General features: G+C 45.4%; 3 protein-coding genes across 4 annotated transcripts in view; 2 read left to right on the top strand and 1 right to left on the bottom strand.

Moving 5' to 3' along the window:
• The window catches only part of AGK (acylglycerol kinase), a 47,796-nt gene extending 28,594 nt beyond the window's left edge, over window positions 1–19,202 (top strand). The window contains exons 13-16 of the mRNA XM_027743854.2: window positions 1,283–1,353; window positions 5,628–5,712; window positions 7,655–9,520; window positions 15,664–19,202. Of these exons, the coding sequence (XP_027599655.1) occupies window positions 1,283–1,353; window positions 5,628–5,712; window positions 7,655–7,792 (294 nt within the window). The 3' untranslated portion in view covers window positions 7,793–9,520; window positions 15,664–19,202. The remainder of the gene's footprint in view (window positions 1–1,282; window positions 1,354–5,627; window positions 5,713–7,654; window positions 9,521–15,663) is intronic.
• On the bottom strand, window positions 8,584–25,209 carry DENND11 (DENN domain containing 11). Its single transcript, XM_027743853.2, has 9 exons — window positions 24,713–25,209; window positions 19,467–19,566; window positions 18,256–18,414; window positions 17,419–17,572; window positions 17,039–17,177; window positions 16,437–16,568; window positions 16,109–16,259; window positions 15,839–15,907; window positions 8,584–14,740 (listed from the first exon to the last, which is right to left on the bottom strand). The coding sequence occupies exons 1-9, from the start codon at window positions 24,960–24,962 to the stop codon at window positions 14,545–14,547; spliced, it is 1,350 nt and encodes a 449-aa protein (XP_027599654.1). The 5' UTR covers window positions 24,963–25,209; the 3' UTR covers window positions 8,584–14,544.
• The window catches only part of LOC113999976 (single-stranded DNA-binding protein, mitochondrial-like), a 30,198-nt gene continuing 23,752 nt past the window's right edge, over window positions 19,307–25,752 (top strand). For both annotated transcript variants that reach the window (XM_027743850.2, XM_027743851.2), the window contains exon 1: window positions 19,307–25,104. In XM_027743850.2, the coding sequence (XP_027599651.1) occupies window positions 25,045–25,104 (60 nt within the window). In that variant the 5' untranslated portion in view covers window positions 19,307–25,044. The remainder of the gene's footprint in view (window positions 25,105–25,752) is intronic.

Below are 25,752 nucleotides of genomic sequence, written 5' to 3'. Positions count from 1 at the left end.
AGTAATGGTAGAAGCAAGACAGAGACTAGTATTTGGGTATTTGGGGTTTTAGTGGTTTCTAGATGGTACTTGAACACAAGAGTTTTGGTTGCTGAACTGGATTGGAGTCAGTGATGTAAAATAAATACAGACCTACCAAGAACTGAAAAAGTATCTGTTTGCCACAAACTAGCCCTTATGTCTCTTCTGTTGTTTCATTGGTTTGGGGTTGTTTGTTTTGTCTCCTTTATGTCTTCAAGATGCATTTTAATACTCACTGGTATTGAAAAAAAGAAGTGATGTAGGGTTCTCAGGTCTCTTGCATGGTTTAGAAAAGTGAACAGGTTTATGTAAGGCAAGTTGTACTTCTCTGTTTCTAGATCTGGAAGTATCTTGATGCTGCATCTTTTTTTTTATTACACCTGTGGACCCCTTGCATCTGCTTATAACTCCCAGTCTTGAAGCCGTTGTCCCTGCAGCCATCAAAGCTGAAGAGCAGCTCTCTCAAATCGATACCAGGCCATATCTGCTGACTACTGTCAGCCACTCCTGTCTCTCTGTCTCACCTCAGATTCATGCCTAGGCTGCCCTCTCGAAGAGAGCTGATAAAGCCATACAGATGCAGCTCAGACAGTGCCAAGACTACCTCTGCAGAACAGCAAATAAACTGAGTTATACTAATAGATGCATTTATTTTTACTTTTGTCATTTTGATTGCATCTGCACTAGGACTTCTGCCAGGACAGAAATGTTAAAAGAAATAAAAAGAATAAAGTGCATCTTAATCAAAGATGCTTTCCTGGAAAAACCTTTACTGTATACTCAGTTTAAGAGCAGGCTGTAAATATGAAAGAAGCTAAGTAAGGAGTTTAAAGGATTGATACCAAGGACACTTTGATTTCCAAATTGTATTGTTTAAAATTCTCTTACTGTAGTGTTTGGTGGCCAAACGTTGTATCATTGTACTATTGCTGAAATTCATGAAAGACCCACTGAATAGAAATAAATTAGTAAACCTAAGGGGTCTGCTATTGTCTTTAAATGTAACGAGAAACCAAATGTGTGACTTGTTATTTTGCTTCTTGTGGTATTTCTTTGAATATTCATCAATGGGAAAATACTGTCTATAATTTATAATTCAAATCTCAAGTTGAGATTTGAAAAAAAGCATGAAATGCAGAAGTGCATCTTCTGAGTCCTTTTGTGGGACAAAGGACTGGGCATTGTGTGAACATATTGCAGTCTCATGGGTGTGGCATTTTCAAATGTTAACTGCTTGATTTCTGAATCCTTTTTTGCACAGCGCACTGAGGACTTCATGGACATTTGCATTGAAGCAGATACTGTCAGCAAAGGAGAGTTTGTTCACAGAGGGTGAGTGTGGGAAGGCTGCAAAAAGGTGACAGAATCACTGTGTGAGTGGTAACACAAATCCTGAAAAGCTGGTTTTCTCTAATCTTGTGCTGCAAAGTTCAGAAGCAGAAGACAGCAAAGGACACCAGTCAGTAGTGCTTCATGAGGATTAATGATTTTGTTCTTTAAAATTCTTACTCATTTTCTGTAAACAAGGCAGAACTCCAGAACCTGGAGTGTCAGAATCCAGGACCTGGAGTTCTTCGTAGCTTCTGAGTTTACTGTACCTTTCATCTTTTCCCATGTTGCTCTAAGTCAGTACTAGTTGTATATTACTGTCATAACCAAGTTTTATAGACAGCCATGCAGACTTATCCCCAGAATCTTTTAGCCCTGGCTGCTCAGTGGATTGAGAAGTGGGTCACAGAGCTGATAACATTTGTACTAGTGATACCTGGAATTTTTGAACTGTAATTAGACAGGTCCTGCTGGCTAAGGGAAAAGCTTCCTTAACTCAATAACTCTTGTGAGAAATTAGGTCTGAGCTGGACGAACTGTTGGAAAATGTGCATTGAAACAGGGACTTAAGGCAAATGTCTTGGTGCTGCTTGTATGTGGAGTAAGAAGGCTGCAGGTATGAAGAAGAAGCATATAGAGAAAAAGTGAATGTTGTCTTGTTCCTCCTGCTCTCACCAGATGCAAATCACAGCTGTCTTTTCCAGTTTCTTCATACAGTCCCACTCACAAATACATTGCGTCTTCAGTGCAGTTTTTACCAGCAACAGATTTTCCTGCTAAATCCAAGAGTACTTTTTATTTGTTTTTTTATTTGCTGTTTTTTAAGTCTTAGAGCTCCCTCTAGTGAAATCTGTGGGAGGATTTCAGCACTGTTTGTCATCACCTTAATAATTCCTGCTTGTATCTCTTGTTTATGATACTAATGGCAGCTGCAGGCCCGTTTTTTGGGCATCTCACAAGCCTCAGTGGGAATAGAATCTTCTTACCTGTGCATACACTGTAGGTCAGGTTACCCTCCTGCAACTGCTTTTAAGTTGCATGAGCCATGTGGACCATAGGTTGCTCGGGACTGAAATCTTTGAAGGCTACAGAGGGAAAGGAGGAGGAGGAGAGTCTCCTATTAGAAACCAGAGGAATCTGGTCTCCTAAAGGAGGGAGACAAAGGAGATGCTACACTGGGTTCTCAAACACTTTGCTAGTGGAAAAAATATAGATGAACTTGTGTGATTTAAGGGAGGCCTATCCAAGTGTATTCCCACTGTAAATAATGTCTCCCATGTCGACTGGACATGCTCCATGCAGTACTATGGCATATTTTCTGACTGCAATTTGAGTGTCGTGCAGAAAAAGTCTCTCATGAGCATTAACATTGCCCTGCTGTCTAGAGCTAATTAGAGGCAGTACCCAAAGCTTTGAGCTGCTGTTCAAGCAAAGTTCAGAGAAAGAAGCTCTTTTGATTAAATAGTGCCCAAAAGTCTACAGGTGACAAAGAAAGAGGGGTGTATGGGGTGGGGGAACAGCAGGAGGGACTGGTTAGTTGTACAGAGAGGAGTCAGATAAGAAAAAATGTGCCCTGTTTGTGTAAGGCAGAATCAGGGTGTTCAGAGATCCCACAGGGCCTTTGGCAGCGTGCTTTGAGTCAAACCCATAATCAGAGGCTCCCCATTGTGCAGCACCTACAGGATTTGTCTTTGGAAATGTGTGAAGAAGCTCCTTCTTTTTTCTTCTCTTTTTAATGCATAGTTTAAACTCCACCAGAATTTTGGGGGGGTGAAAAGGTGTTTAGGGAAAATACCTTATTAGTGCAGATATCAAGGTTTTTTTATATTGAAGAGGGCACTGACAGGAGCTGATGAGAACTGATGGATCACACAGAGGAAATTACACATCCAGCAGGAAACTACCATGGAGGTTCAGGCAGTGTGTGTATGTGGGGATGCATCAGTGTGCTGGAGGGCAACTGCTGATAGATTTCAAAGAAAAGAGTAGGTCATCCCAGGTGTATAGAAGTGCCCTCTGGCTGTGGATCAGATTTGTGTGAACAAGAGCATTTGCAGCAAGGGTAGAGCTGATGTTTAAGATAAGGTGGAAGAAGAGGTGGTTACGATGGTGTGCTTACTAAGAAGTGCTGGAGGGGAGGAAAGCAGGGATGGAAAGTGTAACATCAGTAATCCACATTTTGTTAGCCAGCTTAGATTCTGTACATGAAAGTTTTGAGAGCTGTCACTCCAGAGCATGAATACAGTTACCAGCTACAGTGCAGAAGACTGGACTGTTTGGGGGTTTTTTTGTTAGAGGACTTACTCTGAATCGTTAATCATTTAACATTGGCCCCTTCTGGACGTGAAAACTAGGTTACAGTTGCGTGTTCCATGCAGTAGGTGTTGTGGTTCTCTCTGCCTGTATTTTTGTGATTCAGTGGGATGCAACAATCAATGGAAACTGTTGCTGTTAGACTTTTCAGTCTTGTTCCTATTTTACATTGCTGTCATCTTGAGCAAGGAGCAGAGTCTAACGGAAATGAATTCTGATCCTTTTATACTGGGCCATCCTTTTATACTGGGTCACTGCAAGTGGAGTTGTATCTGTTTGCTTCTACCAGTGTTCTCCTTTGACCGATCTTTGTTTCTGTGTCTTGGCTCTTTTGTCTTGACCCCATAATTGCATCTCTGTAGAGCTTCATTTGCTTTCATTGACCAAAAAAATCTGCTTGCTCACCAGAGTGCCATATCTAGGACCTTATATGTTAAACTCCAGGCAGGTTAAACTTTAAGTGGGTGATCTTGCTGCTTGTTTGTACAGCACTGTATAAACTGACAATATTGCATGCCATCAATGATTTATGATTTATATTGCTGGAGGATGTTTAATTCCCTCACAGTCACTCATCAATCTTTTATTCTATACATATTTGATTAAAACCAAATTTTCCACAGTTAATATTGCTTCCGTCCTTCCCTGCCCTTTCCTTTGGTATCTTTGGTTTTCTTCCTTTGACTTTGATTATCGTTTCCTGTTTCAACCCTTGCTTGTCATGCTCTTTCTCTGGGGTTTTCTGTGATTTTAAGAATCAGTTGCATTCCTCTGGGCATTGAAGACTTGGTGTATGGGGAGATTCTGACATGTTTTTGTGAGTTCTTTTCTTTGGGCAATATTTAAATAGACTCTTTCATGTCAATCTACGAATAGATGCAAAAGCTGGGGACAGCTGGCATTGCCTGTCAGAGAAATATCTGTGATAATTCTGCCATGCTTGAGAGCTGTGAGGTATTAACACTGTTATTCTCTGCTGTCCTCTTTGCTATTTGTGTGTCTGAAGAGGGGTCCAAACTGAGAGGTTACTGCCTGGGGTGCAGTGACCCTTTGTCAGTGGTCAGTCAAAAGGTGATGCATGTTGTCAGTCAGGAGGCCAGAGGCAGGTCAGCACACCCAAGAGCTTGTGCTCACTCTGCAGCAGCACACGTGGGGAGAGGGAATCACAGTGCCCTGTCCCTGTAACAGCTGATGCAGTGACAGGACAGCATCCTGAGTCTTGGAAAAGACCCCATGGCACTTGCACCACCAGCTTTCTAAGGCAGGCAGCTGCCTTCTGTATGCTCCCATTTGATATCCACAGAAGTAGGAAAGAAAGCAGCATTCTCTAAATACAGTACATAAGTAAGAATCTTACAGGCACCATGAGAGAGATATGACAATACTGGATATGCTATTTAGAATGGATAAAATGATGAGTTTCTGGGGGTTTCTTCACAAGAATTATATAAAAGCAGCTGTTAAGAAATGTCATTCTGATTGGTGCTGATGTTAAGAGTGGGGTTTTTGTTTGGTTTTAGATGGTAATTTAGTGTTTCAATATAACTATAATTCTATCTTTTTTTGGCTTAGGGTTGTTTAGGTTGCTGGTAAGTTATGTGGGTGCATGGGATGTGAGGAGACAGTATTCACTGCAGGAATTGAACGGTTCAGCACAAAACTCTGCTCCTTTTTCAAATATGCAAAACTATGTTCAAATATATTCAGTGAGCTCAGAGCAGAAGCTGGGTGCAGGCTGTCAGTGCATACTGATATGTATTGACTGCAGCAGAAGAGGGAAGGTTTATTTTACTTTCTCACAGTTAAACCCACAAATATTTGTATATATACATAACCTCTAAGTTTATCAAATGCTTAGTGTTTTATCACCCCACAATGAAATGTCATCCCTAAAGAAGGCTGTTTCCTTTCTCTCTTTCTGAGAGAAACACGTCCTTACCTTACCTCTCTTTTGGATTGAACAGAAGTCAAAAGATCCGTGACCCACATACGTGTCCTGAAGGGAGTCAGTGCATCCAAGCCAGCAGATGCATCTTGCAACTTCCAGAGGTGAGACAAAGACTTGGAAAACTTTGTCAACTTATTTCCTTGTACCCATTGATGCTGCACATTAAGAAATCCCTATTCCAAACCTGGGAGATGGATTACACTGCCAGTGAGACAGGCAGTTCCACAATGCAGCAACTGAGTCCCTGGCCAGGAAACACATACTGGAGTTCCCCAGCTGCTCTTTAAACCTGAGGGAGAGCTTCATTCTGCCAGTAAATAGCGGCAGATCTTTTATGAAGACAGTGATGATGGTTGTTGAGGATATTGCATATACACAGGAAATTCCACCTGAATATGAGGAAGAACTTCTTTACTGTGTGAGTGACCACAACTGGAACAGGTTGCCCAGACAGGTTGTTGAGTCTTCCTCCCAGAAGATACTAAAGAACTGTCAGGATGTAATCCTGTGCTTTAGGATGAGCCTGCTTGAGCAAGGAGGTTGGACCAGATGATGCACTGTGGTCTCTTCCAATCTGACCCATTCTGTGATTCTGTGATATGCAGATCTTCTCCTTAGCACTGAAGACATGTACATTTTGCCCTAAAAGGGATTGTGCTGTAGAGAAGAAGATAAATATTAGAAACTTTATGGAGACCAAGGAGGGGGAGACAAGGCAAGGGGGCTCAGATCAGTATAAGGAAGTGCCTCAGAACTCTGAATTGATGAGCCTGAGAAAGAAGACAAAACTGTGCCCGCCTGTGTAATTTAGATTTGTCTTTTTCTGCCTCTGGGACAGAAGAAACTGTTATTGCAGCCCTGGAGAGGATAGTTTCTTGTTTTTACAAGGACATGAAATCAATCTCCTAGATAATTTCTATCTTCAAGTGATCTATCATTTGGCAAAATAATTCCATATTAAGGCCGAATAGAATGTGCCAAAAGGTGAAAAAAATCTGTTGCTACCGAGTGAAAATCCTGAATTATGATGTCATGATTAGCCAGCATCAAATGTAAATACTTGCATCAAATTCATATCATGGCAGTTTTGTGATTCTGAAAGAATACTCTGGAGAGCTGGGCTAAGTATGGCTGAGCCATAGAAAAGGATTGAGATATAAAATGAGCTGTTCATCCTGCGGCTGCTGCTCAGAGTGTGTGTGCGTGGCACAAAGCAGTGCTTCTCCACTCCATGACCCAGCACCGATGAAGGAACTGGAGGCAGCTCAGAGGAGTCTCACCAGCTTTGCAGAGAAGTGGAATATGTTGATCCAGCTGGACTGCTTTGCTGTACCTGTGACTTCCAGAACCTATACTAGTTTCTCTAGTCTAGAAAAGGCTGTTCTGGTGTATGAGTTCACCTGGAGTTAGTTTGAGTATCCACGTAACACAGCCCTCCCCTGAGTCCAGTGCATACAAAGCAGTCACTGAATTTGTTTTTAGGTAAAGTCAGCCTGCCATTTTGATGAATGGTTTTAATCACTGGTGACTTTATCAGCGTTAAAGAAAACACTTAAGAAAATTCTACTGATGAGTAATTCCTGACCAGTGAATTACTTTGCATCTCATGTTTCAGATCAATATAGTGAAACAATACCAAAAGGGGTTTGTAATATGGATTTAATAGGAGTTACTTAACAGGCACTTCTGCAGATTAGGTTGTGTCACCACTGGCAGACTAAGATCTAAGTGCGTGTAATTGAGGTTCCAATAGCAAAGAATCCTTCAGTATAAACAATGTGGGTCATTAAAGCTTCCTAGCATTTAATTATCACTAATTAGTAACTAAGTGAGGCAACGTCTTACGCAACAGACTCTTAATATAGTGAAGGATAGCTCTCCCTGTGTTGTGGAGAGCAGATGGGCTGGAAGGCACAGGGATAGGGGTCATCCTGGTTGAGACTCAGCTAAATATTCAGTTGTAATCCATTGGTAAAATCGGGTATCAGCGTTACAGCATTGCTGAAATAACATGCTTGATGTTTAACTGTTATGTGCACACAGGGCACTGAGGGATCCTTTGGCATTGATAATGAGGAGTATGAAGCTATGCCTGTGGAGGTGAAGCTATTACCCCGGAAACTCCGCTTCTTCTGTGATCCCAGAGTGAGAGAGCAGATGCTCCATGCAGCAATACAGTGAGAATTCATTTCAAAGGGGCCAGTGTTTACTAGTCTTACCAGGGTCTCTTCAAAGTGCATGAGACCTCACTAACTTGATTAACCCCAGCAGACTAATAAGCCTTTTGGCTATTTTTACGCACAAGGTACTTCCATTGGAAGTGGATGATTTGACCGGTCTCAAAGGGGTTAAAAATGCAAATGAAAATTCTGAGAAATGCATGTTAATTTGATGGCATCTTTTTTTTTCCCCCTCCCTCCGAGAAGTCATCAGTGTTCCATTTACAGCACTGCAGGCTGAGTGCTGTGTGCCAGATGCTACTGCTGTAATGCCATTGTATATTAAAGTAAAACGAAAGCACACTTGTTCTTGTGTTCTAAGAGTTTAGGTCTACTTTACCCATGTATAAATCTGGAAAAAAATTTATTTTGGGGGGAGTGATGCTAAGGAATTCTATGAAGTGTTGGGATTGCCACATTAAAACAGGTGGTTTGTTATCTGCTCCGTCACAAAATAAATTGGAGATTGGTGATACCAAGCTTCGGAGCAAGTTTCAAAACTCCCGATATGTATCTGGATGAGATATTTATGTCAGCCTTTTTCATCTTGCCAGATTCAACAGCACAGAGTTCCAGTAATAATATAGTAGAAATATATTCCTTTGATCAAGTTTAGGCATATTACACAGAAGCAAATTGGAAAACATCGTTGACCCAAAGCTGTATGAGGTACATGTGGAAAGACTCTTTAACAAGCTGAATGAGTCTTTTTTTGTAAGTATTCCTTTTATTCCTGTAGTAATATAACACAAGTAAGGGCATCCAAATAATTTTTATTATTCATCGTGTCTGGTTGCTCTCCTCTAATGTAAACAGTGCTCACCACTCCTTATGCAATCTATATCCCCTTGAGCCTCAGTACCTTAATTAGTTTTGTTGCTTTTCTGAGCTTTTGTTTACAGCTTTGCTTTAATTGCTGAAAGGAAATATTATTGACTTAGGCAAGGTTATGTGTTGCCCTTCTTATTGTAGCTTATAAACTCACATGATTCTACCTTGCTTACTGGAAGAAAAATCATCTTTATTTTTCTGATGTGATTGTTGCTTGTCTGTAGTCTCTGTGTTACACTGTGATGTAGTCTAAGTTCATCTGTTGACTCCTTGCTGTATTCAAAATACGAACATTAGTGAATTGACTTCCAGCTGCTTTTTTAAGGACTGCATCCTGGCTACATGCTGCTTCACTAGCATCCTCTGCTGGAGACTTCATAAAGGAAAAATGCCTTGAAAGGGAAAGCAGGGTTGAGTTTCTGCATGATGCTGGAACTACACTGAATGCTCTCCTTCCATGGACTGTTCTGTGGAGTAACTAATTACCTAAACTAGATGATCTTTCAAGTCCCTTCTAGCCCTAACCATTCTTCACTAAGATCTCAGGGAGTAGAAGCCTGCTACTTCTTTTTCATAGTTATGCTGGTGATAGGTCCTGTTTTGTGCTGTCTTTCTTTTGGTTTGCAGCTATTAAGAGTGCCCAATGGACCCCTGAGTCACTCTCCAAGGAACATGTTGGCTGTGCTCTGCTCTTTTTGCTTGCCACAGAGACACCTGGGACGTTGCTCTGCAGCCACTGGCTCATTCAGAATCAGGGACAATTCCCACCAACAGTTTTTCCTCAAGCTGATATTTCTGTAATAAAATGTGTTTTTTCCTCAAGTGGCAGGAAAGACAAGGCAGCAGCCATTTCAAAAAGGTAAGCTTTAATTGTATTAAAAAATACCCATGTTTTTAGTAAGCAGTTTCTCTACAGAGCCACAGGCCTATGGGAGCAACCACACATCTGCAAGATGCAAACAACATCAGAGCTGTTAGAACTACAACCAGCCTGCTGCAAGGAGGGAGATGATGAGAACTAACTCCTTGTTCATCTGTACCATTTTACAGGGAAAACAGCTAGTTCTCTTCCATAGCATCAGATACACAGCTCCCATTGCAATGTGATTCCTTGCTTGAGGGTAACCAAGAGCTCCCTTCAGAATTGGTGTTGTTAATGTTGTTCTGATGTTTAAAGTACCAAGAATCATCTGAGACACAGGCTGATATTTAAATATTCATATCAGCATAAGTTGAGTACCTTGTATAAATACCCTTCAAATAATTTTCCTCCTTCTGCAGTTCAGAGTTCTTCCAGTAAGGGGTGGTTCTAAACCTCTAAACTGCAGTGTTCAGAGGGAAGGTGTGAGGCAAACATTACATAAAATAAGCCGGGGCTGAACCCGCTATCTACAGTGTTGAGGAAAGGACTCAGTTCTCATGTTTCTGTCTGACAGCAACACAAAAAAACTTTCTTTGTACAAACTCCCAAGACAGGATGGAGGAGTTGAATCCTAGGTCCCACTAATGAAAACACCCTGGCTTAAACCTACAGTCCATTCTAGAAGGGTTTAAAATACTGTAACATAAATAAAAAGGAAGGATAACAACCTAATAATGGACCAGCCCAAGGCACCTGTTTATTTTTACCACAATTAAACATTCCCATTTGAATGGCATGTTGCATTAGCCAGGACCTGAAATCCTAGTTCACAGGCATTTAGTACCACCTGTTTTAGACAGACAGATCACCCTGTTAAGTCAGTACATTTGACTCCCTCACAAAGGGCATTTATGTTGTCTACTCCCATAATCACTACACCATTGGCTTCAGGGAGGTGGAAAGAAGACAGCAACTAACTTAGAAGTAAGGGCTAGGACAAGAGTTTGGGTTAGTGTGCATGCTTTGTACCTAGACTTTTGTGTTAGGACAGAGTGCTCTTGCCCTGCTATTCCAGAAACCCCTGCCTTTCTACCTCCCAGAGTGAAGCTTGCCTGTCCCTTGCATAGTCTGGCACCAAGAGGGCCACAGCTACTCCCAGCTTTTTGTCCATTAACTTTGACGGTTCTTAAAAAGGAGGAAGTATCACCATAACCCTGCTTTACAGAATAACCTGTACACTAAGATATTTTCCTCTTGAAAACAGGGGCAACTTTCTTCTGCCCCTAAGGGTGCTGGGCAGGTGAGCTCACCTCCTGAGACAGATGACCATTAGCTCCTAAGATAAACTGCAGTAACTTCTTCATATATGCTGGAAAAGAAGGTCTGTAAGAAAAATCTGAATTCTGATTCCATAAAGTGCCTTTCTTCTAGTATCCAGTATAGTTCTTAATTGGCTCTATGCAGCTTGGCCTAACCTTGCAGTGAGAAGACTTTTGGCTGATTTAAATGTCTGGCATGGTATCCCTTGTTCAGATTGAAAACCTAGTTTTTACTTCTCTCCCGAGCTTTACACTTCCATCTAGATAGGACAAGTAGTAATAATTCATTGCTCAGTGATACATTCTTAGTGCAACTTGAGTTAAGATACAGTTATGAAGCTCTTCTTCTCCTGGTTAAACTCAAGGAAGTACCAGCTGAGAACCTGCAATGGCTATGCCAGACTCCAGTTTTGGAAAAGAACACACAGGACTGTCTGCCAGGGCACAGGATACACCTGGTTACTGTAACCACCATTCAGCCTGGGCTCTGATCACAGCAACTAACCAGAGGTCTTACACCAAAGAAACAAAAGGCACCACTGTAAAGGCAAAGTACTTTGAATGGATGATTTTATACTAATCAGCAAGTTTTGCCACACTTTCCTCCCTCTTTTAATTCAAAATACACCAGATAACTCTCTCCCTTCTAGCTGCTAGTGTTCAGCAAAGCAACTATTGAGTTGCTTTTTAAATGTATTTTAAATGTCTGCACTTAACTGTTTTACCTTGAATTATGCTATCCCCCAGAACAATAAGACTCACTTAAACTGGTTCCATGCAAAACCAGCCTCATGAACAGGCCTTCATGTCCTAAGCTATAACCATTTGTTTGTATAATGTACCCACTTATCAAGCATTTTCCACGTGCAACAACAGTAAAAGCAGTGTCTTTTAGAAAAGGAGTGCAGGTGGAAAGTACTTTTGCAGCAAATCAAATAAGGATGTATTAGGAGAGAAAAGTCTTTTTGTTCTTTTTTCTGTCAGGCAACTTCCTGACTTCTGTAGCAGTCACCTGGCAAGAGAGGCTTGGTAGAGAAGCAATATTACAAGGAAGAGCAGAATAGGCTATAGCCATCCAGCTGGATGTAGCATGTGTGCTACTTCTACAGTAATCTGCTTGCTTTGATTCTTCTGCACCCATAATATTGCTAACAACTGAAGACCCAATTTCTGGCAAACAGAGGTTTAATAAATGTCAAATAGTAATTTCTGGAGGTTCTGCTCGGTGGGGTCTAGCAGTGCTGTCTACTTCACCTCATGTTCTAACAGTTTGTGAACATGGTGCCCTAATGCAGGGTTGTTAGAAAGCCTCTGACTGCAGTGGCTGTAAAATTTCAACAAGTTTAAGGTTTGTGTCTATTTAGTTTAGCAAAAGAACTACTGACAAAGAGAATAGAAAGTCATTAACAGTTGACCACAGCTAAACTATGTAGCAAACCTTCAAGAAAGCGAGAGAAAAAATTGCTAGAGACTAGTTTCAGTTCCTTTTTTTTTTGATATCTGAAGGAAGTGACAGCAATGCACTGTCAGCTATATTTCCTCAGGGATCGTCACTGCAGGCAGCAGGTTAAACCTAAAGTGGAAGTTAGAGAACAAAAGCTTGAAGATTGTGGGTCACTTTTATACTTGAGGTGTCAATTTAAAAACAAAGCCATTTCTTAAGGAAAAGAGACTGGTCTTTCCAGTAAGTGATACTCAGCTGTTTTTACCTCTCTCCCCATTTTTTCTCTGCAACCTCCTAAGGATGATGATGTTACAGTTGTGAGCAATTGACAAGCAGCAGCATGTTTTCTTCTGTACAAAAACATCCAAAGCCTTGAAAAAGCAGGCAGGGGAGTGGCTGCCCAGAGACAGGCAGATCACAGGAACATAATATGCTGAAGCTCATACCAATGAACTGTGCAATAAGCCTTGTGAGGCCCCTGATCCCACACCTCACTAAAACTCCACAGCAAACAAAACTACCCCCTTGCTGCAGACAGCCTTCAAGGAAAAACAGGACACACCAGCCTCCTCCTTTCCAGAGGGAAACAATCCACAGAGGTCTACTTGGGGAACATTTGCTCTACCTGTTTTAAAAGATGCTCACTTGCTTTAAAGTGGGTAAGACTTTGGTGGTTCAGGCTCTGCCTCATCCTATAAATTGCAAGGACAAATAGATATATCAGCTACAGTTTGCATTTCTACAAACTGCAGAAAGCCTCCAATGGTGCTGAACTCCATAATGGTGGAAGCAGCAACTAATCAGCCACAGTTCAGGAAGAACAGTTAGCTTAAAGGTGATGCTACTACTGGCTGAAGGATTTGGGACAAAGCAGTATGGCACACTGGAACCCACAGTACCATTCTTGGATTTTGCATGGCGATGGGATTACTCTTTACTAGGACAGCCTTCCTGGAGGTAATGACTTGTCCTTCATGAACTGAATCTTATTCTTTCCACAGCATAAAAATAAGAAAACACTGTTCATCTGGTTCTACACTTCTGCCCAGGAAAAAGAAAGACTTGCTGTTAGACATTGCTTCTAGTGGCTGTGCCAGTTAAGAACACCAGAATCCAAGGGAACCTCCTGCAAACCTCGAAGCTGTTCCAGCTGAAAGGTCACAGACTGCTCTCTGCCTCACACCAAAAGCCAAGGATAGCAGCAGGCAGTGCTGAAGGCTCAACAAAAGGAGGATCAGCAGACAATGTTAGAGCAAAGGAGTGGCAAGTACCATCAGCTACAAAGGAAGGGCTAGTGACATTAGTTAAAGAATACTTATTCTACCCAATCCAGCCAGCACCATCTGAGCTGAGGCCAGAGAACATAGTGACTGCAAAGTGGCTCGGTGATGTTGGTCCCTGTTAAATGGGAGACTGTCTTGCTGGTTTGAAGATTTTAAACCAAAGCAGCAGGAGTGATGCAACTAAAACCCAAAGGAAGTGGTAGGGTGGATTAAGTAGAGATGGTGTTCTTCTCCAGCTTGAGATAGGCAGGTGCAGTCTTTGCCAGTTTTTACCACCTCGGGTGCTGGAAGTGAAACGGTGCTGCTCCGGTAAGCAAAGTCATGAGATCCTGAAGCACCCCCAATCCCAAACTTGCTTCTGCCATTGAGGAGGAAGGGTGGCTTTATTCCAGTTCAGCTGCTAGAAGTTGGGTGAGGAATGATTAAAGGAGTCCTGGTTTTTATCATTGGTTTAACTGTCCCCACCAGTAAACTTGGTAGGGGACCATGAGACTGGGCCATTAACAGCCTGCGCCCTCTTCAGTCCCCAGGTGGAAGGGGGAGTTGATAGGAGGGTTTTCCAGTCAAGTCTGAAAGCTCAGCTATAGCATTTCACATTGGTTGTCATCAGACAAAGTGCTTTCCTGAAGTGTTCAGTCCTCAGGTATCCAGGCTAGGGCAAAACCTAGCTATCACTGCCAACAGTGAGGATTGGTGCAAAGGTGCCACTGGTCCTAGCTAAACAAAACCAAAAAACACAAATGAAAGAGAAAGGGAGACAAAACAAACAAACAAACAAACAAAAGCCCTAGAGCAAGTATTCACTGGGAAGTTGAGGGGGAGAAAATAAAATCACATTTTGTTCTAAAATTATAAATACTCTCCATATAAAGTTATTAAATAACTGTGACTGTGGTGAGTTCCAGTGATCCTCCTAAGCAGTGTCTGGTAGTCTTAAAAAAGTGATCTTTGCTCCTCATCTCTCTTGCCCTTGGTTTAAGTGCAGCAGGGGTTGTCAATGACTAGCATAACATCAATGCCATACACTTCCAGCAAGTCCATAAGGAAACTTCGATCCCCTTGGGGATCCAGGCCCATGCCTCGTGCGTGGTCAGCTGTCAGTGTCTTGTCCTGGCTGGCTGACACCTCCATCAGCGTCTGAAATATGCGGTTGTTCTGCTCCATGAAAAACCTGTAGGATAAAGTCAGCGAAGGTGATAGCATTGGACCTCTAGAAATACAGCATATTTACCAAACAGGCTGCAGAGCCCCAGAACTGCATTTAACCCCCTTTAATCAGAGATCCCACCTTCTTGGGTGATGCTGTAGTTTTCCATTCCCCTATGGATGACCCAGAATAAACAAAGATAAAGCAGTAACTTTTCCTTTACAGTGGTGTTTCCATCTGGTTTATGGGAGGCATCTCCCTCCTCAGAATCAAGCCATGTTATCAGCTAACATGTGCCTTGTGGTCACCAACTGGGTGAATCAGACTTACAGCTCCCATAATGTAAATGAGGAAACAGTGTTGTCACCCATCTAGTAAGCCAGTGGGTAAATGAATTCTCCTGGTGAAAAACACACCACTGAGAGCTACTTCTTACCTCCTGCTTTCCTAGAAACATGCAGGGCTATTCAGAAATCGCTGTGACTGTGTCCCTGCAGCTCAATGATCAGAGGCCTGCCCCAACAGCCCTTCACACAGTTTCATCCCATTACTTCTCACCTGGTGCAGACTGTGAATAGCGACAGGCAGTGAAGGGCTTCACAGGTGGTAGATGTGTGGTCTTCATCTAATTCCGTACCTCCTGCTCTACACCCAGTTCTGGTTCCTCTGTTTGCCAGGTACAATACCAGCCACATCAGTGGGCCAATCCTTCACATGCAGGTCTTATCTCCACACCATACCGCCCCCAGCATGGTACAGTGCCTCCTTCCCATGAACACTGTCCTTTCCTGAACCAAATGTTCTGGCAAGAAAAGTACTATAGTGCTTGTTTTCAAAAATGGGAGGGGATTCTTATATTTCTGATTGTGTTTTTAAAATTCACTTCTCCCTCAGCACTTAAGAGACCCTAGTAAATACTAATACAGCTGCATTTGGCTTCTCAAAAGGAAAGGAAGATGATCTGAAGAGGAACAACCGGTCTGGTTCTCAGAGAAAGAAAGCTGACTATGGAATTATGTTACACATGATGTTTCATAATATGGCAAACCAGTGCAACATGAAATCACTGCAAGAGGCTCCCTAAACCTAACAGAGACCAAGTATCAAGAGGTAGCCACTCACAAGATGAAAAGGTCCTCTTCACAGGAGCTGCAATCCTCACCCACTTCTTGAGAATACATTAACATCTGCCTGAGAGAAGGGAGACACATTCATTGCACAAGTGAACCTCAAAGCATTATGTGAAGACCAGAATCTCCAAGAGATGAGCTGAAGCAGTGGAATACTTGGAAAATACTATGACAGGGAAGAGAGTACAAAGGAGCAGTGTCCTCTTTATCCCACATCACACAGCTCTCCTTTCAGGATCAGGACCCAGACTTCAGTTATTACCTCTGGTCGTTGAGCCGCCGGTACTTCTCCTTGTCAGCATTGTTAATTTTCAGGAGTGGCTGCAGATGCTCATGATGCGTCTTCACGTTCTGGTTGTCCACATAGACATCATAGAGATCCCGTTTCTGCTCAAAGATCTTTTCTGTTGTACCTGCCAAAATCAGAGGAGATTTTCAGAGCAGCACATTGCTTTCCCAGCAGACCAACTGTTCTTGCCTGCTTTCATAGTTAGTCATTCCATGCACAACCTATTTCTCATCAGTTTTATTCCACAGTCTGGTGTCTCAGCCTGAAGTTAAAAACATCACACCTAATCCATCATACTTACAGGCCACGTATGATACTTCTGTCTCCAGCATTTCTATGTCTGCCACATTCACATAGAAGAATGGTTTGGACTCTGGGACAGTTCCTCCAAGACCAGGCAGAGAAACATTTGCAAGGCAACAGCAGCAATACACTGCGAACAAGAGAAGTACATCCTGAGATGCTTCTGGTTTTCCCTCAAGGGCAATCTGAACCCCACTTACCCAGCCCTCCTGCACACTTCTATGAAAACAATGGTTAGAGCTCTGAAATGCCCCTGAACACCAGAACTTCTCAAGTGACAACATCCTGTTTTGGATAGGAAATAATTGGTTCTCCCATAGGAATCTCATGTTCTGGATTCCACAAATTCAGTCAGTGCTCTTATTGTCCTGTGCTAATAGGAACTGTGTTTGACAGTGCCAAATACGTTCTTACTCAAGAGGCCTGAAGAAAAGCATTTTGTAGGAAAGGCTTAAATGCAGAGTGAACGGTATCTTTGTGAGGAATGGTCACAATGCATTTTGAAGACCTGCATGATGTCTACCCCCTCGGTACCCACGGGCATTTCTGCAAGGCTTCAGCCTACTAGATCAGAGCTCTGCAGTGTCCCTGGAAACATACCTCTATAGCAGACAACTCCAACTGGGGGTGGTGAAAATATCAATATGCGCTTGCGCAGCAGGGCAAACTTCCAGAGGACAAGGATCTGCTCACCGAAGAATTTGATGAACTGAGACATACAGCCAGCAGGGTGTGTGATCTGCAGGTGGAGGGAAAGGGAAGAAAACAGCTCAGAGGTGAAACAGGGACACATGCACAGATGCTAAGTCTAAATGTGGGAGCAAGACCAGCACACAGCTTGTAACAGTCCAAGTAACAAAATCTTATCTAAGGCAGCCTAAAAAGCGCAGGAGTGACTGCTTACATAAAGACATATGAGACACCAGCAAGGAGCAGCAGCACTCTGACCACTCCTGCAGGCCTCAGAGCACCTGCCTCACCTTCATCTCTGGGTACATGTATCTGTGGATGGAAGGCAGCCAGTGGACAGGTTGCTGAGAGCCGGGGGTGCCCTTGCTGTCAGGGAGAACTCCTTTCTTGTCATCATAGAACGCCTCTAGATGGGAGTAGTGCCCTGGCATCTCCAGCTGGTGTCTGGAAAAGAGAGGAAAAAAGGGGAGATCTGTAGTGTCTCCAGACTATTTATTTAGTGCCTTGCCCTCAGCCAACATCTGATCTCCCAGCCAGAAGGGGTTCTGGGTGCCTCAGTTGCACAGACTCATCCAGGAGGGCAGACAAAGCGTCACGATTAACCAGCAGCTTTCAGTGCAGCCAGAGAACACGGGCAGGACTGATGCCAGCAGCAAGCTCGTGTATGCACAGTACTGATCCTGTTTTAAATACACTCAGGTAGGAACAGCTTTCTTTTCTACCATCACCATTTTCCCTGCTAGATCCACTCAACACAGCTGAAGTACACAACTAGCCAGGATTACCATCATAAGTTTAGAAGCCTTTTGTAAGCCCTTAGTAAAATGGTTTTTGGAAGGAGAAAAGGGGAACTTCTTGTCCTCTCATCTCTCCTTGGGACAATTATGTCCACATAAAATAAGTAGGGCTTGGGTAGCATTTGACTAGCCTGTTAGCAAAGAACAGACTGCTGCTAATTGCTCCCTTATCTCCTTCACCTTGTGAACCTGTAGGACTTTCTGGAGAAATGGTCATTCAGGGAAATCACAGCACAGCGTTGTAGCCGAATCTCACTCAACGCCTAAAACCGCTCTCCACGGAGGCTACGTTACCTCTCCCAGGCCAGTCCCATTCCCAAGGGAACTTACCTGACCTGGTTCTCCAGGAAGTGCATGTACCTATACAGCAGGGTGTAGGAAGGGGAGAGAATCCCCACGGACTTCATGCGGGCACCACGCTCTAACTCACTCTCCACAGGCATGTTGGCAAAGCAGGCCAGGCCAAAACAGAGCCCTTTCCGGAAATAACTGGAGACAGATGTTTGACAGAAGGATTAATGTTAAAAAGAGGAAAAAAAGGAGAAAGAAAGGTAACTGACTGCTAAAAATACTGATTTGGGAACACAGTTTCTTCTTTAAGGATTCTCCTGAAATCCCACCCTGCTATCTGAAGGGCTGAGGACAGGTGCCCCAGTCTTCTCAGGAACAAGACAGGATATTTAAGGCAAGAGTGCACTAAAGCCCCTACCACACATCACAGGCCAGTAAGGAATGCAAGTAAGGAAATAACTTGGAATGAAGACTAAAAGAGGATGCACAACTCAGTCAATGCAGTGCCCTTCCTCCAAGGAAGAAGCCTGCAGTCGTGCAGTTCTGAGTACAGTCTAGCTACCTACTCATATTTTGGGTGCTAGCACATTGAAGCACACTCCAGTTGACTGCAAGGGTTCAGTTCATGCGCCTTTGAGAAAGTAACTGTTCTTCCTGCCCAAAAGGAATTGCGACACTGCAGTTCGTTGCAAAACATTGCTGCATTGCAACACTGGGTTAGCAAAATGCACAAAGTTCCTATGCCTTTCTGCTGAAGGAAGGAGCTAGCAAAGAAAACAGTAAGCAAGAACTGTTTATCGGAACATTTAAAGGATCCAGAAGCACTGGCAGAATTAAGAACCTTTTTCTAAGACCTGTTTCTGCAAAATCCTTCCCATTCCAGTTCTGCCGTTCTTTCCCCTTCTCCCTAGGCGTCTGCTGACAGTCCCAATAGTGGCAGTGCAGTGTAATTTGCCCCATACACATTAAAATTTGCACCCCACTGAGAAGCTGGCCTGTCCCATTCACCAGTTGGCCTCCACAGCCAGAGCTGTCACACAGCAGATCCCTGCATCTAGCTGGTACTTAATACGGTGCTGAAAGTGTCTGAAAAGTACCTTTGGCTCAGCTAGAACCAGTTTAGCAGCACATTTATGCAGGAACTTAACTTCCTGGATGGTATTTTTTCTTGCATTTTCTGAATTAAGGGATGGTGGTGTAGATGTGCAGCTAAGAAAAGTAGTAACATAACATAGCTCAAACATACTCACATGAAATCTGACTGGATTTTGTGGGACCCGCTTGCCATGGATTTGAATTCCACGCCTTCCAAATCTATATCTTGGGGTAAACACCACTCCACCATGTTACCTGAAGAGAAGCAAAGTTATTTGGGTAAGCTTGAATACAGTACTCATTTCTAAAGTGCAAAGAGCATCAACAGCAGGTTGTTGCTTTTATAACACTGGGATGCCAGCAGTGTGCCCTAACACAGCTCCTGAACTCCTAAATTGTCACAGACAGTAGCTGACGTACAGTACTCCACACCTCTCGTGCAAACTTGTTACTGTTGTAACTCAGATATTGCAGGATTTTTGGGACCATTTCTGAAGCTGGTGCTAGACCGGGGAGCTGTACTTGATAAGCTTAATCACAGAGCAGCTACAATTTTACCTGACAGTGGATAAGCTTTGGTCTACATGAGTATCCCATACAGAAAGAACCCAAACTATAGACTGCTGCTCTTTAGGATGAGTTTCTGTGGTAGCTCACACCACCACCAGTACTGTCCTTTGGCTGTGCTTGGCAGGGCTGGTCAAACAGGAACCCCTAAGCCATCATCCCAGTCATCACTACTTCCCTGAAATCTCTCCTATTTTCTTTAGGATAGGAGATGTTAGTTGAAGCTTTATATGGAGGCTGAGGTGATCCAGGTACTGCAATGTGTTTGTGTATGCTAGAATAACCAAACAAAACAGCACATAAACTACAAGCTAGATCAAGATTAGCAAATATCTGTCACCTGCCAAGCCAGCCAGAAAGCATGCAGTTGTTCCGGGGAAAAGGCCACCTGAGGAGCCTGATCCTGGAATAGATGATATCAGAGAAGTCACAGAATGTCCCTAAAGCAAATGAAGTCCAGCAGCAAGTTTACCACAGACAAAAAAAGGAGTGAATTCTCATGCTTTCCTGTGCCAGCATTTCAGAGCCTCACCTGCTTACCTGGGCACTCCCACTGCACTGAGCTGTGCTCCGGGGTTACCCACTGAGTTTCTGTTCTCTGTCAGTCTGCCCACAGCATTTGAAATAATGTGGCTTGGTTTTAAAAACAAGGCAAACAAACATTCTTCAGTATAATGCAGTGGCAGATGCAGCACAAAGGTGCTTCCTACAGGTACAGTCCTTCCCCTGCCCTTTGGGGTGAGCATCCCAGCTGTGCTTGCACCAACAGCACATATTTGGAAGGGCCTTACACTCAGCTGAGACTCTTGGAGATATCTGAATATGAGGCCTCATTTCTGAAGCCTGTCTTTTGTCTCATTACTCATACTGCACAAGTACATGCCTGCATTCTCACACAGGAATTGGGCTTAGCTACTGACATTTAAATAGGCTATTTTTCTTCACACATAGATGCTGTATTCAGCAGACCTCCCCCAGCCCTGCCTGGCAAGGACTTCAAAAAAACCCAGCAGCGTTAGGCATGGCAACAGGAGAAGTTTGCATCCAACCAACCACTTCCAGTGCACAAGGAGACCTCTCCCGCAGAGCCGGGCTGGCCGGGGAGCAGCAGGAGCCTCGTGACCCCGAGCCCCGCTCTGTGCGATCACACGCGAAACCACAGAGCTCTGCTGTGAAGCGCCTTCGCCTCTGAGGCGTGTGAAAGGCTGGCAGGGAAAGCCAATGACATCATGTCAGCCTGCGCGGTCCCCTGTAGGTTTTGCATATTATATATAGATGGTGGCTTTTGTTGTTTGGGGTTTTGTGTGGGGGTGGGTTTGGCTTTCTTTTTAAAGGCACAAGACACTTCCTTGAAAGAGTGAGGAACTCAACCTTCGAGACTGACTGTTGCCTCTTAGCCACAAAATTGTGGTTCAGGCCAAGATCTGCTTTTAAGCCTTGCACTAGAGAGGATCACTTAGTGGTAGATTACCTGTAGATTAACAGATCGATATACAAGAGTGCCATCAGCAGCAAAAGAAATTGGCTTTGCTCAGTTTAGTCACAAACACTGTCAGGTGTCATATCCACTGCAGAGGTGTCCAAGTGGACATGGCTCAAACAATGTCTGTTCTGTAGCAGTTATAAGGAAAGGACGACTTGAAACAGATCTTTGTCCTACATGTGACCACAAAACCAACTCACATATCATGCAGCTATTTTTTTTTTTCTGGGATCTGTCAGGAGCAACCTGCACCTGCACTCCTGGCTGTTCCTCACGCCACCTTGCCCTGGGAACATACGGGCGACGTGGCAGTCGGAGAACAAACGTGGAGATAAAAAAATAAGAAAGTTGGTCTGGTGAAACAGCAGAGCAAACAAAGGAGAGACTTCAAATGCGATAGCGACTGCCGGCCTGCCTGAGAAACCGGAGGAGGGAGCAGTGTTGTAGAAAAACAGGAAGCATTGCCCTTCCCCGTGGAGAAAGCAGGTCTCGTGCACACAGGAAACTTTCCAAGTGAGAGTGACCCAGTGTCAGAGAGCAGGTGAGTCATTTTGCTGAGAGTCAAATCTGCGGATCTGATCTCTTGGGAGCAATCTCCCAGCTTCAGGTCAGGTCAGAACCAACACTCAGTTTCTGGTGTGCAAAGTTTTGGATGTTCTTCCTCTTTCTCTTGTATTTTCTTTCCACTGGATTTGCACATCCTTACAAAAAAGATAGTTGCACTAGCATTTGGGGATCATCACCTGGCCCTCCTCAGCATTAGAGCTTTAGGGTACCCAGCTGTGCAGTGCTACCATGTTGTGCCAGGACAGGAGAAGCATAAAGTGTGACCTAGCCATACACAATGTTCATCATGCTGGAGCTGAGGACAGCACCACTGATTTAGAAGCTGCCTCTGGCTCTTATGTTCAGTCACTCACACGAGCACTGACACAGTCACAGGGACGCCGGAACTGTAACAGTGACCTGGCAACCCCACAACCCACCTTGTGAACTCACTGCATGCAACTGCTATACACTGAGCTCGTCTGCTTCAAGCCCCTCTAAATTCAGGAGAAAAGCCATTACATTCTTTATTGGCATAGTCACCACTTCATCCTTCTACAGTAAAACATCTCCTGCCCAATTGCTTGCCTAGTTGAGCAGGCACTACCTGGCATAACTACCAGCCCAGCCACAACCAGAAATTTTGCCTTTCATATGCCTCAGCAAGCTGCCAAAGGAGGTCTGCTGTGCTCGTCCTGGGCAGGATCAAGCAGGTTTCCAGCTCAGACACTAACTGGATGATTTTCTTTAAGTCACACACACAAGGACCAGATACCCTTATGAACATTACAGAAGTCCTTCACACCATCTGATGTGGTTGACCCAGGAATTGCCATATCCTCTTTCTGACTCTAGCAAGTTCAGACCACTCAAGATCTTTTTTCCAGGTCCGCATCTTTCATAGGGCACTTTGCTCTCCACCTGTGAAGCTGACATGTGTACCTCACAGTCCTGTCATGCTCCTTACATTCATCATCCATTCTGAGTAGCAGCTGGAGGATGAATCTTCCTGGACTTGACAGACTACTCCAAGGCTGATGACACCCAGCATTAATTGCACATCACATGTGAGAAGAGCTGTTTCCCAACTTTCCCTGGACTTCATTCAAAGCAACAGCTGGCTCAGACAAACTCCTGAGAAAGCTCAGCTTTCTGCCAACCAAGAAAATCTCACCATTTCATAGAAGGCATATGCTCTCAGATTGAAAGACAACCTGCTGTTGCTGCAATCATCCAGACTCTTTCATGTTTTGGATACTTAGGAGAAACACCTCCCCTTCCCGTCTCCTGTTGGAAAAATGACATCTAATTTCATTTTGGATTTTGAAAAGTCAAGAGCCTCTGACCTCTAGACTGAAGACATCTCTCTCTGGTGCAGTATGGAAGGGGTAACTTCTTGAAAGCCCTTGGGTGTTTGAGGACACAGCAGCCATGCTGTCTGCCAGAGTGCATTTCTGACAGCACATCACACCTGGGGCTTCCTTCACTACTTCCTTAGAATTTTCTGTTCAAGATCAGCATCCAGCCTTTACTATCAGGACCCCCTTGTGAGCATGATGTCTGTTACTTTCCCTTTCCACTGAAGAACAAACCCCACTATGCTTCCCAGAGCTCTTTCCTGTCTCTAGTACTTTTGCTATGGATTTGCTAAGGAAGTGCCTGTCTACAGAGGAAGGAGGAGCTTGCTCCCACACCTGGATGCAAATGGGCTCCTGAATCTCCCAAGCTGATTCCTAAACTTTCTGACTGTACCAAGTCTTTCAGCTATGCACCACTCTTGCCTTTCTACCCCAGGCTGGCACCTGGCAGCCAAGAGACCCAACAATCTGTCTCAGGACATCAGACCCGTGCACACCTCTGTTCACAGGTGCCAGGCAGGTGCTAACTTCCTATCTGTGTTGTAACATCCTGTTTGTGGATACCACTGGAGCACAGGACTAGGAAAACAAAGTTAAGATGTTTTCTGAAATGCTGATTTACAGGTTTTAAATAAATAACCTCTGTCAGTAAAAGAAATGATAGAACACTGAGGTCCAATAGCACTGAGGGAGACGGCTATGGCAGCAAAAAGTGGAAAATACATTCCCTTGCTGTTTTCCTGTGCCCTCCTGAACTGCAGCACTCCTTCAAAGCACTAAGTCCCAGAGATCCTACCAGAGGCCAGCTTCTAAACACACCAGTCACTAAGAAATACACAGCCGAGCTGCTGCTGTTGCTGCCGCCGGAGATCATGCCCTGTGAGCCTGCCGGATTCACGCCTGCCACAACCACCATCCATCACCGATAGCTGCGGGCAGGTCTGCGCCACGCCACGGAGACAGAAGGATGCTCTCAAGATGCTCTAACAGGTTGGTGCCCTCCGGGCAGCGCTGACCAGAGGCTCGGCCTGAACCTGTGCGAGGCACAGCGGGTGCCCCAGCGCCGTCCCCAAAATCCCTGTGCCGCGACTCGCTGTGGGGTAGAGACACCTGTCCCTCTCCTCGGAGCGGTGCCAGGCGCGGCGCCTTCCTCCCGCCAGAACTTCTTCTCGGCGGGATGGAGACCGAACGCAATCCCTCTTGCGCTCCGTCTCCGCAAACGCCCCCGGCCCCCGCGGACCCGCGGTCCCCCGTGGGGGCAAGGGGTAGCCCGGCTCCCGCCGCCCGCTCTCCGCTGGCTCCAGCGGCGCTGGGGGAGCGCGGTCCTTGGGAGGCGGGATGCGGGGGGAGCGGTCCCCAAGGGATGCCCGGCCCCGGCCGCATCCATCTTACTCCGGCGGCAGCGGGAGCCCCAGGCCCGGCCCGCCCGCGCCGCGGCGCCGCTCACCCGTGCGGGGGTCGAAGGTGACCACGAAGACGGCCACGATCTGGTCCTCCTCCGCCTCCGCCCGCGGCGGCCCCGCCGCCCCCGCCGGTCCCTCGCCGTCCCACGGAGCCGCGCTCCAGCCGCCGACGAGCCGCCGCCCGCCGCTGCTGCTGCTGCCGCTGCTGCCCGGCTCGGCCGCGGGCGGCGGCGCCGACACCGCGGGGCCCTCGGCCCAGAACAGCAGCGGCGCCTCGTCCGAGCGCTCCACCATGGCCGGGCCGGGCCGGGGCGAGCCGAGAGGAGCTGAGCCGAGCCGAGCCGAGCCGAGATGAACCGAGTGGAGCCGAGCCAAGATGAACCGAGTGGAGCCGAGCCGGGCCGGGCCAAGCCGAGATGAGCCGAGCAGAACCCAGGTGAGCCGAGATGAAGCGAGTGGAGCCGAGCTGAGCCGAACCCAGCTGAGCCGAGCCGGGCCGCGCCAAACCGAGCCGCACCCCCCGCGCCGCACCGGCGGGGGGCGGGGGCCGCGGTTGGCCACGCCCCCGATGGGCGGGGCGGGCGGGGCGTAACTGATGGAGCGGAGGCGATAGGCGGGGCTTGGACCAGGGGGCGGGGCCTGAGGTGCGGCGCTCCAGGGCGGAGCTTCCCGGGGAGATCCCGGCGGAAATCCCAGCTCTGCTCCCAGGTGGCAGCTCCCGGAGGAGCACGGGAGGACTGGGGGCAGCTCGCCTCTCCGTGTTGCACCTCCTCCCACTGCCCGCCTTCTGTCCCCCCAGGCTGTGTCCTCAGAGCAGGAAGGCTCTGGGGGGACCCTGTCGGGACCATCCTACCGGGACCATCCTACCGGGGAAGCCAAAGGAGTTGGGCAGAGCAGCCTCAGGGCCAGGAAGGGGGCAGGCTCACACACACCCTGCAAGCCCCAAATCTGAAGGAGTCAGGGATACTGATCCAGTATATATTGATATGTATATCATATATCATCATCATCATCATGGATAGGTTTCGCAAACGAAGATTTGGGAAGGGCTCTACCCATGTTTGTTGCAAGCACATTGGTGGCT

This window comes from Pipra filicauda, unplaced genomic scaffold (assembly GCF_003945595.2).
Source record: "Pipra filicauda isolate LSUMZ 115617 unplaced genomic scaffold, ASM394559v2 scaffold2_size9829703_pilon, whole genome shotgun sequence".
Taxonomy (NCBI): Eukaryota; Metazoa; Chordata; class Aves; order Passeriformes; family Pipridae; genus Pipra; species Pipra filicauda.
Note: the sequence above shows the minus strand (reverse complement) of the source record. Positions and strands in the feature narration are given on the sequence as shown.